This window comes from Ziziphus jujuba, chromosome 1, assembly GCF_031755915.1.
Source record: "Ziziphus jujuba cultivar Dongzao chromosome 1, ASM3175591v1".
Classification (NCBI taxonomy): Eukaryota; Viridiplantae; Streptophyta; class Magnoliopsida; order Rosales; family Rhamnaceae; genus Ziziphus; species Ziziphus jujuba.
The window spans coordinates 4,920,476-4,933,336 of record NC_083379.1 but is presented as its reverse complement, the minus strand read 5'-3'; the positions used below and the strand labels follow the sequence as shown (position 1 = coordinate 4,933,336).

The 12,861-nt window shown below is 34.6% G+C and overlaps 2 protein-coding genes across 2 annotated transcripts; one reads left to right on the top strand and one right to left on the bottom strand.

The window, feature by feature from the left end:
• Window positions 1-383: 383 nt before the first annotated feature.
• Window positions 384-3,424, bottom strand: LOC107411182 (calmodulin-binding receptor kinase CaMRLK). Its single transcript, XM_016018741.4, has 2 exons — window positions 1,810-3,424; window positions 384-1,585 (listed from the first exon to the last, which is right to left on the bottom strand). The coding sequence occupies exons 1-2, from the start codon at window positions 3,269-3,271 to the stop codon at window positions 930-932; spliced, it is 2,118 nt and encodes a 705-aa protein (XP_015874227.2). The 5' UTR covers window positions 3,272-3,424; the 3' UTR covers window positions 384-929.
• Window positions 3,425-11,378: 7,954 nt separating this feature from the next.
• LOC125420089 (uncharacterized) lies at window positions 11,379-12,383 on the top strand. The gene has a single exon (XM_048466647.2). It carries the CDS (start codon window positions 11,565-11,567, stop codon window positions 12,381-12,383), a length of 819 nt encoding a protein of 272 aa, XP_048322604.2. The 5' UTR covers window positions 11,379-11,564.
• Window positions 12,384-12,861: the final 478 nt, after the last annotated feature.

Sequence of the window (12,861 nt, the reverse complement as noted above, 5' to 3'; positions counted from 1 at the left end):
AAAATTAAAAATTCCAAAATACCTTGTCAATCGTTATCTTGCATTACTAATTTAGTACAAATCAATATCTATTGAAAATGCTCAGTACACAGCATGAGTTCAAGCATCAGATGTGTTTCTTCATAACAACGTCCATGTATCTTAAATTGAGAAAGTCTTTTATTTTGAATTATTTGATTTATATATAATATATACGATTTATATTAGAATAGTTCCTTGAAATTTTTTTAAAGGAAGAATCCTAACAAAAGGTGAAAATAAAAAAATAAAAGAAAAAAGAGAAACACTGTAGGAATAAAGCACACAATGAAAACAAAAAAGAAAATACAAAAAATTAAAGAAGAAAGAAAGAAAGGGAAAAGGAAAAGGAAAACAAAAAGAAAAAAATATAAATATATATATATATATATATAAATAAAGAGATAAAAAATGAATGATAATCGGGCGTAGAGAAGAGACAAATAGTAAGTGGGATTCTGTGGCCTCTATGCCCGCCCAAACCTCTACATCTATTCCACCGTTCCCATGCCTTCCCATACCCTGCCACCTAATTTTGCATTTTTTTTTTTAAAAAAAAAAATTGTTTAATATAACATTTTTATCTATACATTAGATTCCACAAAATAACAAAATAACAAAATAGAATAGAATCCGTGAGCATGGTGACAACAAAACATGGTAGTGTAATTTTTTTTTAAAAAAAAAAAAAATTATAAAAGCCACTTCACGCGACAAGTAGTCGCGTTAAGACCACCGCCTTTTTCATTGTTAAACGGCGGCCTAACATCAAAATCAAACGGCAAAAATAACAACTAACTAGGCTGTTTTTGAGGAATGCAAGTTGGCGTGTGCTATTTTGGTGGGGGCTATATAACTCTACGCGCCGCTTATGAAACGTGGGCTTGGATCAGCTGATGGGACGAGTCAACTCAGCCCAAAGTCCATCGTGGGGGATGTATGTCTTTGAGCAAACCCAGGACCTGCTGCATGGTGGGCCTTTTCCCAGGTGACTCGGCCGTACACAAGTATCCGACTCGGAGGCTCTCCACCATCTCACCCTCCTCCGACTCACCGATTCTCAATCTCGGGTCCAACGCGTTCACACCTTGTCCTTCCCTCACCAACCTCCTCACCCAAACCACGGTCTCCGCCGTACCGGGTCGACCCGTCAACAGCTCCATCAAAACGACGCCGAAGCAGTACACATCCGTTGGAGGACTAACGCACATTTCCCGCTCCGTAACATCTGGGCGACCGAAATTCCTCAACCCGAAATCAGCGATCCGGGGCTCGAAATTCTCGGCCAGCAGCACGTTGGAAGACACCAGGTGGCCGTGCACCACGGGTTTGGAACCCGCGTGGTGGAGATAAGCCAGCCCACGGGCTATGCCAACGGCGATGCGGTGACGTGTTCGCCAACCTTTCTTTTCCGGGGACGACAAGTGGGACCCATTGATGGCGGTGTTGTGCTCCCACGTGTCGCCGCTCCAGTCTTCCACGTTGGGCTCGCCGGTAGGGAGCTCGTGAAGCCACCTCTGCAAGTCGCCGTTGGGCATGAACTCGTAGAGTACCAGCTTCTCTTGCCCTGACAAAAAGGGCAAACAAAAACAGAAACGCAATCTAAGACCGTCAAAAATTATAAAAAAAAAAAAAAAAAAAAAGGACACGAATCTCGATTATATGCAATCATAGCAAATGGTTCAAATTTTACGTGTGAAAAATGAATTTCGATTTTCGAAAGCATTAAAACCCGTGAGTTGCATTAATGCGTTAGGTCAAAGATTTTAGAGAGAAATTTGGGTGCAGTACCTGCAATGCAGTAACCGGAGAGAGGCAATAAGTTTGGGTGTTTTAATGTCGAAAGGTACTCGAACATTGCAACCGCGTCATCCTGATCGACGTCTCTAGCGTTTTCCAACACCTTGATCGCCACGTGTATGTCTCCGGGAAGAACAGCAGTGTAGACGGGTCCACACCTTCCCTCCGCGAGCTGAGACTCCTTGCCGAAGTGTGACGTGGCCGCAATCAGGTCCTTGAATGTTAAGTTCATCAACGGCTTCTCGAACATGACCACGGAAGCCGAAGATGGCTCTTTGATATCCGCGACCCATGATGTGCCTGACTCGGTCTCGAATGCGAACGGTCCTGATTTCTCGATCTTGAAAGGTACTTGGACCGGTTTGGAGATTGCCCATTTGTTCCTTTTCGCCAATTGCTTTCTTCTTCTGTAAAAGCAAGCTGCTAAGCAAACAGCCAGCGAAACCAAGACAAATGCTGAAGCACAAGACAAAGCTAGAACCAAAGCTTTTTTGACTTTTGATTTGGGTTTTTCTCCCATGTCGTTTCTGTTTATGGTTTTGTGGGGGTGACCCATGAACTGCAGAGGAGAGTGAAATGTTCTGTTTTTTGATTGCACAGCTGGTGGTGGGTGTGGTGGTGGATGTGAAGAATTGAAGCTAATTGGCGTTTTGGAACCATTGAAACTGAAATTCCCTGCATCAATGAACGCCGATTTCCCGAATCTCTGGTACTTATCGGAGCTGACCAATCCACTGAAGTTGTTGACCGAAATATTCAAGAACTCAAGCTTACCTAAAGGAGGAAAATCATCGGGAAAAGTACCATTCATCTTGTTGTTTGAAACATCCAAGTACTTCAACGAACGAATAGCGGAAATGGGTTTCAGACTGCCAGAAATATTGCAGGTCGAGATGTTCAGGTTCTTTAGCTCGGTGAGTTTTTCAAACCCAGAAGGCAGAATTCTCAGATCGTTATGCGAAAGGTCGAGAACTTTAAGTTTGGGGAAAACAGAAAGCCGAGCCAAATTGGTGAACCTGTTATTTGAAAGATTAAGAACCCGAATCGAGGAAAAAGAAGAACCATTTCCCGAGGCGAGTTCGGATCCAATGCTACCTCCGAACCTGTTCATTGACAGATTAACTTCGACTAAGCTTGGAATAGAGTACCATAACCAACCTGGAATTTTCCCCCTCAGAAGATTCCTTGAAAGATCAAGGTTTTGCAACCGAGACATGTTTCTGAGAAAACCCCATGCTATGGACCCGTTAAGCTTCTTGGACGACAGCTTCAGTTCTCTGATTGGTGGGTTTGAGCAGTTCGAACCGACATGTTGAAACCAGGAGATATTGAAACCAGACACTAATTTGAAGGCCTTGGAAACCAGTTCTTGGTCTCTACTATTGCATGTAGAAGATTCCACCACCATTGCAAGCAGTCCCAGAAGAATCAAATACCTCACCAAGTTTTTCATTTTTTTTTTTCTGTTAATAATTTTTGGTTGAACTATACTTTTTCAACCTCTATCACTTGCTTTTCTAATTTTTCTTCTTCTCCATGAGAGAGAAGAGAGTGACAAAGAGAAACAGAGACAGAGTCCTGAATGGAAAAGACTCAAGGCTGCTTGATTCAGTTTTTATGTGAGGAAACTTTGTTATATTTGAGACTTAACGGCGTTAATTTTGACGGAGGTGAACATAACTGGAAGAACGATGGAAAATTAAAATTGCACTTAGTACAGGTGGGGTTGACTGCTGTTTGGTCAACAGGGCAACTCTGATTCAATAGTCTTACTTATTACCGGTTGGTGATGCGGTGATTGCGAAGATTTTTTTATTCTTCATTTCTCAATTTTTCTCTTTTATTAATATTTTTTTTTCTTTTTTTTTTGTAATTTATATAAACATGCATTTACCTTCTATATACTATAAATTTTGTGAATAGAAAATTTTAAAAATATTTATAATTTAAAATGCATATATGATATTTCCACCTAAATGTTTATTATATGGAATGGTAGACATTGATTTATCACACAATTAAACGTAATATAATTGTTGTACTGGAAAATTTTCTTATATTAATTCCTTTTTTTTATTTTTTTTTAAAACCAATTCGAATGGGTCGGTTGGTTGCGTTTAGCCGCAAATAGATATAAGGATGAGCCACCAAGCATCCAGGTGCATTAAACCCAGCGTCCCAAATTTGTTAGAGATTTAAAAGACTTTGGACAGGTAATTGTGTGGGACACTAGACTGTTCTACGTTTACCTTGCACCACGCCTACGGTACCATCCCATGCTGGTTAACATATATATATATATATATGTATATATATATATATATATATCTATATATAGGACCATAGTAGGCTAAATGATGATTTGGGCATGCAAAGTTTTTATTTTTTTGTGTTTCTTTACTATATATTTTTTTAATTGTTCAATTTTATTATTTCTTTTAAAATCATTACCTACAGAGTTCGCATTTATGATGGTGGTATGAGTTTTATGACTAGTACTGCTTTGGGACATGCATCAAATTAGATTATATAGTTGGGGGAATGATTTCAATATTGCCAATTCAAATGTACATTTATAAGCTCAAATTGCTTTCAGAGTGTCTTATATGGAAAGGTATACGTACAATCATACAAGAGAGCTATATTAATTATAAAGATCATTATGAGGTTTTAATTCCTTTTGTTTTTGAAAAATAACAGTATATCTTATTGTAAGTGATAAGATAGTATTAGAATTTATTCTAATAGTAGGTTAACTTTGAACCCATTTAGGAGTAGACAGGCAAAGTGAGAATACAATACAATATTAAAAGTTAATTAAGCTGTATATCAATCATATTTCATATACAGGCATGGAATTAAAATAATCTCCTTGGGTTTTGGATGAAATATTTTTTGAATTTAATTGTTTTTACCCCATATAGAGATGAAATGGCTTCTATGTATTATATAACAACCATTTTCTTTTTCGGTTATGTACATTTTTGTGTTCGTCTTTTTATGGAATTGTCACAACGAATAGATGATGGTGGTGAACCATTGGTGATGGTCTTGGTGTACTGTTTTCGTCAAAAGCCGACTAATAATAAGTAGGATAAGCAAGACAGGTGGCAATTTCCTACTTCAAAAGCTAGGATCCAACCAAATATTATTCCCGAGATGTATGAATGTTAATTTGTATATATGTATGTATCATCTGGAAAATAAACATGCATTAATCGACAAAACACATCATGACAGAATTAATTAGCTTAACCATCACAAAATCCCCACCCATTAATTGAAGCTGCTACTTTCGTGTCTCTCCCTAAGTTCAAGTACGTGCATATATTTTCCTAGCTTTACCAAAATGCAAATCAACTTTAATAAATTAATTGGTCATCACTGATAAGATGTTTGAACAATATAAATTCGAAAAAATTCAAGCATTTAGTAATATATATTTATCATCAGCCTCACTTTTGTCATGATATAGACAAAACCACAATGAACTTGACTATAAAATTCCATCTAGTACCAAGAAGACTTCTTTTGGAAGTTATGCAAGTCTGCAATCTACTGGGGAAAAAGAAAATTTCTTGTTGGAAGTTACAACAAGTCTGCAAGCTACAAATGTATAGTAATATTTAAAAAAAAGAAAAAGAAATTGCTTGCTTGAATTTATGGCTAAACTTTGGAATATAAAGTTGTTTTTTGGGACCCAAAATTAAGAAAAAGTGGGTTATATTATATTATGTTTAATTTGCATAAACCAATCCGGGTTATGAATGGATTTGGAGTTTGGCAAGCGACTTGTTCCACGAACTTTGCCTGCATGTGGTCATTTCAACTGCTCTACTGCCACATCAAACTTTGCAAGCTGATAGTGTTTTAGCTGCAGTGTTTTGTTTTGATATAATACAAAATAAAAGTTTGAATCTATTTAGGAGGGTAAGTTAAACGGATAGCATCAACTAACCCACAAACATCCAAACCATAATTCCATGGAATGACAACTAAGCTCTAGAATTATTAAAATCAACTGAGATTTTGATAATATTATATATAATTAATCTCACCAAATTCTATGCTGCAGTCCAGCTGAAAGTTGTTCCACCAATGCAAGCTAGGTTACATATATTTGTTTTTCTCTCGACTCATTATGCTAATTGGTTTGAACGCAGAGAAAATCTAAACCATTTTACAATATTTAATTAGCTACTCTCTCTATATATTTAATGATTAAACCATTCTTCTTAGACTTGCGGTCATATGTATATGCATAAATAAATATCATAGTGGGATTGCAGTTTGAATACTCTTTTATTTTTTGAATACGTGTAATCAAATTGTACATTGCACTGTTCATTTGAATCTGAGCCCATCCCTAACAGTCTCCACTCGTGAAAGTTTCATAAAAGAAAACATGTGGGTAGGAATAGATGTATTATTTGGGATAATGTATAATAAACACTCTAGTCAGTAATAAAGTGCGCTTGATTAAGGTTTTCTAAATTGAAGCCCTTCATCAATTTTGAAAATAATAGAGTTATAGGTGTCCCATTGGGAATAGTTTAGTGGCAAAGCCCACTAATTTTTCAGGCAAAAATCTTATGATCTTCCAATCTCTCTCTGTAATTAATATACCTCTCTCTCTCTCTCTCTCTCTCTCTCTCTCTCTCTCTATATATATATATATATATATATATATATATAAAACACTAGGGTTCTAGATCTAATACTTGGCCTCAAGTTTCCAAAGGCTTTAAATATCATGAATGTGCTTTACTATGTGATTTAAGCTCCTGTCAAACTTTTTTTTTTATCTAAACTCATTAAAACAAATTAAGTGTGAAAAAGGATTTCTAAAAATTTTCACAGTTAAAACTGCTACAGCTATAATCATATCCTTTCTATAACCATTAATTTCTAGTGTTTTTTTTTTTTTTTTAATTATAACTTTGTTTCTAGTTTGTATCACAACAATTTTTGCGGGTATTGGCAGTAGCAAAATTAATGTTTTCTTGCTAATAGTCCCAATTTCAAATCCCTTACCCCCAATTAAAAAAAAAAAGGTCATAATATATTCACTATCTAAGATATTGCCATACCATAAATCTTTCATTATTATTTGTTGATTTAAGATGGCGATTGGAAATCAAGAAGTTTGTATGATTAAAACCATTAGGTTTTTCGTATCTAGTACCTGAGCCCATCCCTAACAGTCGAGAAAATCTTCAGTGCAACGGTGGTACCAGCTGATTTGGTACCACTCCAAATGGTTTAACGACATCTGCTAAAATTTTGCCACATCAGCTTTTTTTTTTTTTTTTTTTTTTCAAATTGCCATTTTATTTACTTTTATATATTTAATTTCATTTTAATTTACTCAAATACCTTTACCTTCTATCTTCTTCTTCAAACTTAGATCTAGGGTAGATACTCATATGGCAACCAGCAGCCATTTCCGCTAGAGAATCGCCGGCGGTGGCTGCTGGGCTTTGTTCCAGTTTTTTTTTTTTTTTTTTTTTTTTTTTTTTTTTTTTTTTAATATTTGTTTAGTTTTCAAATCTCTTCCTCTCCTACCAACATTACTTGGCAACAGAAGTAACAGTAATGGCCTGCCGTCGGCTGTTTGTGAATCTGGAGGATAAACCCCGATTCTCTAAACCTCTTTATCTATTATCTTTTCAAAATGGAATGCATAGAAATTACATATTGAAATGCATACTAATTCTACCAAAATCCTCCATTTTAGTTCACCAAATCAATACCACCACCACAATTTCATATAGACCAAGAAGAGTTTAAAAAGCGAAGCTCATTGTCTGAGTCGGAATCCTGCTCCTTGAAAATTTTCGACCGGTCTCACAGTAGCAGCCAGTGACTTCAAGCATGGCTAAAGGGGAAAAGAATGAAACCTTAAATGGCCGGCTAAAATATTTACCATTTCCTATTTATTTATTCTTCTACAAAGGTTTATTTTTTTGGAATAAAAAAAAATTAAAATAGTAAACTGGACATTTTTAAATGACATAGCAAACTCAGCATATGTCATTAAATTATGATTATTTTTAACAAATGGCATTCAATTATTTGAAGTGGTACCAAATCAGTTGGTACCACCGTTGCACTGAAGATTTTCTCCTAACAGTCTCCACTCGTCAAAGTTTCATAAAAGAAAACATGTGGGTAGGAATAGATGTATTATTTGGGATAATATATAATAAACACTCTAGTCAGTAATAAAGTGCGCTTGATTAAGGTTTTCTAAATTGAAGCCCTTCATCAATTTTGAAAATAATAGAGTTCTAGGTGTCCCATTGGGAATAGTTTTGTGGCAAAGCCCACTAATTGTTCAGGCAAAAATCTTATGTGCTTCCAGTCTCTCTATCTGTAATTAATATACCTCTCTCTCTCTCTTTCTCTCTCTCTCTCTCTCTATATATATATATATAGAGAGAGAGAGAGAGAGATATAGATAAAACACTAGGGTTCTAGATCTAATACTTAGCCTCAAGTTTCCAAAGGCTTTAAATATCTTGAATGTGCTTTACTATGTGATTTAAGCACCTGTCAAACTTCTTTTTATCCGAACTCATTAAAACAAATTAAATGTGAAAAAAGATTTTTAAAAATTTTCACAGTTAAAATTAATGTTCTAAAAGGCATAAAACGTTGTAGAACGATAAGGTTAAGCCTTAATCATTACGAGCCTAGTAGTGAAAATACGTTTCATAATTATATTATTATTTTAATTATTATAAGCCTACTAAATGAGCAACATAATTTATCTTTTAAATGTCAAAATAAATATAAGTCTATATTACTTTTTTATGTGCAATAAATATAAATTAGTATGTAATTGATGATAGTATATTTATGAAAATTCATGTTTTCCAAGTTTGCAACAGCATATTAATTTTAAAAAATATATATTACAAACCTACAAGTATCTAATAATTCCTAGATTAATACATACTTTAGCTATTGCCATAATCTAACTTTTGTCTAATTATTTATCAGATTCAAATTCAATATCTACATTTTATCCAACTCATCTTCAATTGTTATCAATTGTTTTTTAAACATTTTTTAAAAAATAACTTTAGAAAAAAAAATTTGAACAAAAAGGTTTATTTTTTTTGGCGCCTAGGCACCTATTAGACGGTCAAGTTTTCTAAACCTTGTTATTATGTGAGGAATTATCTAAAAACATCACGTCTAGGCGTCTTCTTTTCACGTTTTTTAGAACACTAGTTAAAACTGCTATAGCTACAATTATATCCATGCTATAAACTTTAATTTCTAGTTTTTTTTATTTTATTTTAAATTATAACTTTGTTTCTAGTTGCATTACAACAATTTTTGCGGGTATAGGCAGTAGCAAAATTAATGTTTTCTTGCTAATAGTCCCAATTTCAAATCCCTTACTCCCAATTAAAAATTAAAAAGGTCATAATATATTCACTATCTAAGATATTGCCGTAATAAAATCTTTTATTATTATTTGTTGATTTTAAGATGGCGATTGGAAATCAAGAAGTTTGTACGATTAAAATCACTAGGTTTTTCATACCTAGTACCTGTTTTTTAATTTGTACTGCTTAAATTTGGTTACAAAGTTTTGGATCAAGATTGGAGACCATAGAGTAGTTATAGACCAATCAATGCTGGGATTTAAATATCAACAATCAATTTTTATTTTATTTTTTGAAATAGTATCAATAATCAATTTGTCTACCAGTTTTTGGCAAACTGACGCAATTTGTTGGCCTTGGTACTTCATTAAACACATCTTGGGCTGAAGTTGGTTGATCTAATAAGATTGGGCTGGACTTGGAAATTCTCTTGGTCTCAAATAATTTCATTTTACACGCAGTCCACATCCATAGTCATTTGCTAGGGATTGAGACCGTATAAAGTCCATTTGGGGTTTAGAATCTCTCGTCCCTGAAAGTTTCAAACCGCCTAAAAAATACCTTGTTAAGAGTTGCTTGAGAAGGATAAGGAAATTCAGGTTACTCGTATTTTCAAGGAGGTTAATAAAGAAGTTGCTGATTTTTTTGCCAATTTTCGTCGTTATTGTACTTTGGGAGTTTATGCTTTATTCTCCAAGAGAGGTTAGATCTGTTTGTTAGCTGATTGTATTGGGTTTCCTTATCTGCGTTTGGTTGGTGTCTAGTTTTGTTTGTTTGGGGCTTTATCCCTGGTTGTACCAGAGAGAGAGAGAGAGAGGGAGAATAAATGAATAAAAATAATAAAACGTTAAGTTAAGTGGGTTAGGTCGAAGCATTTGATGCATATAGAATTATAGATCAGCTACATTTTGAGTGTCTAAGATTTGTTTGCTGGATTTGAATAGCTCTTTTCCAAATCTAACATGTATTGCCCTGGAGGCTGGAATGTCTCATTTACAGTGAGATCTAGACAATATGCCATATTTGAATAAATTTATACGCCAAGATATTTTAAATTTTATATTACAATACCATCAAATTAAAAACTTTCATCTTGTGAAATCTTACAATTGTTTGCAATGTAAACTACCCATAATGAGTATCAGCGTTGATGGTAGGTTATCGGAAAGAAACTCCTAAGTTTATATATTTACAAGTTTAAAAATTAAATTACGAGGTATGATAAATACCATTATTATTTCGGATGATTTTATACCGTAATATCTGATAGCATAGAAATATGACTTAATGCCGATACTACCATGAGATTTTTTTTTTTTTTCCAAGCAAAAAAAATAATAATAAAAGAAACCTACCCTTATTTTTAGATTATTTGTATTCGTAAATTTAATTCAACCATAAAATTTTGAATTCAACTCTGAAATTCCACCACCCTTTAATTTATAAGATATTATAATCCTGATTAAAGTAAAAAAAAACCTTTTAGACTGACTTTTTTTTTTTCCCCCTCTTTTGTTTTTAATTTAATTAGTTTTATTTTAAATTAGTATTTTGCATAACCATCACCAACCGCGAGAGGACTAAAAATGTTTGCCATGGAAGTCCAAGTCGTCACAGCAAGGTGACTTGTCAATGGTTGGTACGTCATCGACTGATTGGGCCTGAACCGTACCCGCACCATTGCATCCAAATATAACAATTAAAACAATGAAGATTTATATTTAGTGAAAAATTATTTCATACAACTCTAATTCCACATACATATTAATTTTCATTATGAGACATTGATTAATATCATAGCTAAATAAATACGATTCCTCTATGTGATTGTATTTATAATATATATATATATATATATGTCTCCCACTGTCCCACGTTACTAAATTAAATACATTTTAGTACCCTTCAATTTTTATAAAAAGTTTTAATTAAGGCCCTCTAAATAAATTAAATAAGTAAAATTTCAATAAAAATATAATTCATTTGAATACATATATATGATAAGTGATTCGGGATGAATGATTGAATCTGAAGTTCAGTTTTTATTCACTGAACACGTTTTGTAATTTATATCGCATCATTTACAACTTGATCCAACACTTTTAACGAACAAAATTTATTAAATATCAAATAAAATCAACATATCAGTAAACGAAGATATATCGAAGGAAGTTTTAATATATATATATATATATATATATGTGTGTGTGTGCGTGTGTGTGTGCGTAGAATACATACATACATATAAGAAGGCGTAACATTGCAGTGAGCTGTTTGGACTGCATACACGGATGCAACAGTGAGGAATCAGACAATCATCTCTTCTTTCATTGCGATGTGGCTAAGATGCTATGGTTCTCTTCTCCCTGGAACATCAAATGGGAATCTTTGGCTCATCTATCAGTCGAGGAAAAACTCCATCTTCTGGCCAACCCAATCGGATTTCTGCCCGTGCACTTCTCCGACAAGGAGGACTTCTTCCTTTACGCCGCTCGTCTTTTGGACCAGTTATGGAAGATCAGAAATGCAGTTAAAATGGAAAACAGTGCCTTCTCCATTGAAAAGACTATGATCATGCTTCGACACATGTTTTCAGAGTTTAAACTTACTCTTTCTAAGGAGAGTATTGCGGGCACGGATTGTCATTATCGCAGAGACCTTTGGATTCAACCCTCATCTCATTTTATCAAGATCAACACCGACGCAGCGGTCAAGGACGGTATTTGTTTCATTGGCATAATCGCTAGAGACCACTCAAGTTCAGTACTTGCCATTAAGTCAGCTCAGCTTCAAACCGACCTTCCCGAGGTTGCGGAGGCTTATGGAGTTTTGCAGGGTCTGCTTCTTGCCAAAGAGCGAGGTTGGAGGCAGATTTGGACAGAGTCCGACGCAAGGAACGTAATCCTGCGTCTTGAGAATCATCATCGCTGCTATACCCACTGGATGTCAGATGGAATCATAGCAGACATTATTAATCTCAAAAAAGAATTCCAAAATGTCACTTTCCGTTGGATCCCTAGAGAAGCTAATTTTATAGCCCACTTCGTGAGCAGATGGTGTTTTTCTATTAATTTTGTAGGGAGTATTCCCATAGATTCTCTTCCAGGAATCTTTCCGTCTTTTGTAACCCAGGAGATTGGCCTGTTGGTCAACTCCCGTTTGTAGGCTTTGGAGCCTTTGGGTGTTTTGGTTGTTTTTCTCAACCTTTTTCCTCTAGCAAAAAAAATAAATAAATAAATATATATAATACAATCATGTGAATGCCATTTGTCCATTTTATTTGTCCTCAAACCTACATATACAAAACTTGGCATGTATCAAATCCAAAGCTAATCTAAGGGGTACAGCAGTAAATTAGATTCAAACATTTGCTTTCTTTGGTTATTTTGTTTTTGATTAGCTAGCAATCAAGCTTGCTTAACCTCTGGGTAAAAAATAATTTATTAATCACAATTACTCCATATAATTACTTATAGAGTTGTGTGATGATTAGGAGTTAATGATGTTTTGTGCAACCTATACTGTCAATGAGCTGCAAATGCAACTACTACTACACATAAACGCGGCTTTGCTTACGAGGATTTCAGACCTACTTATCTGCCAAATAATAACTCTCTCCACGTACGCCACTTGAGATTGGCTT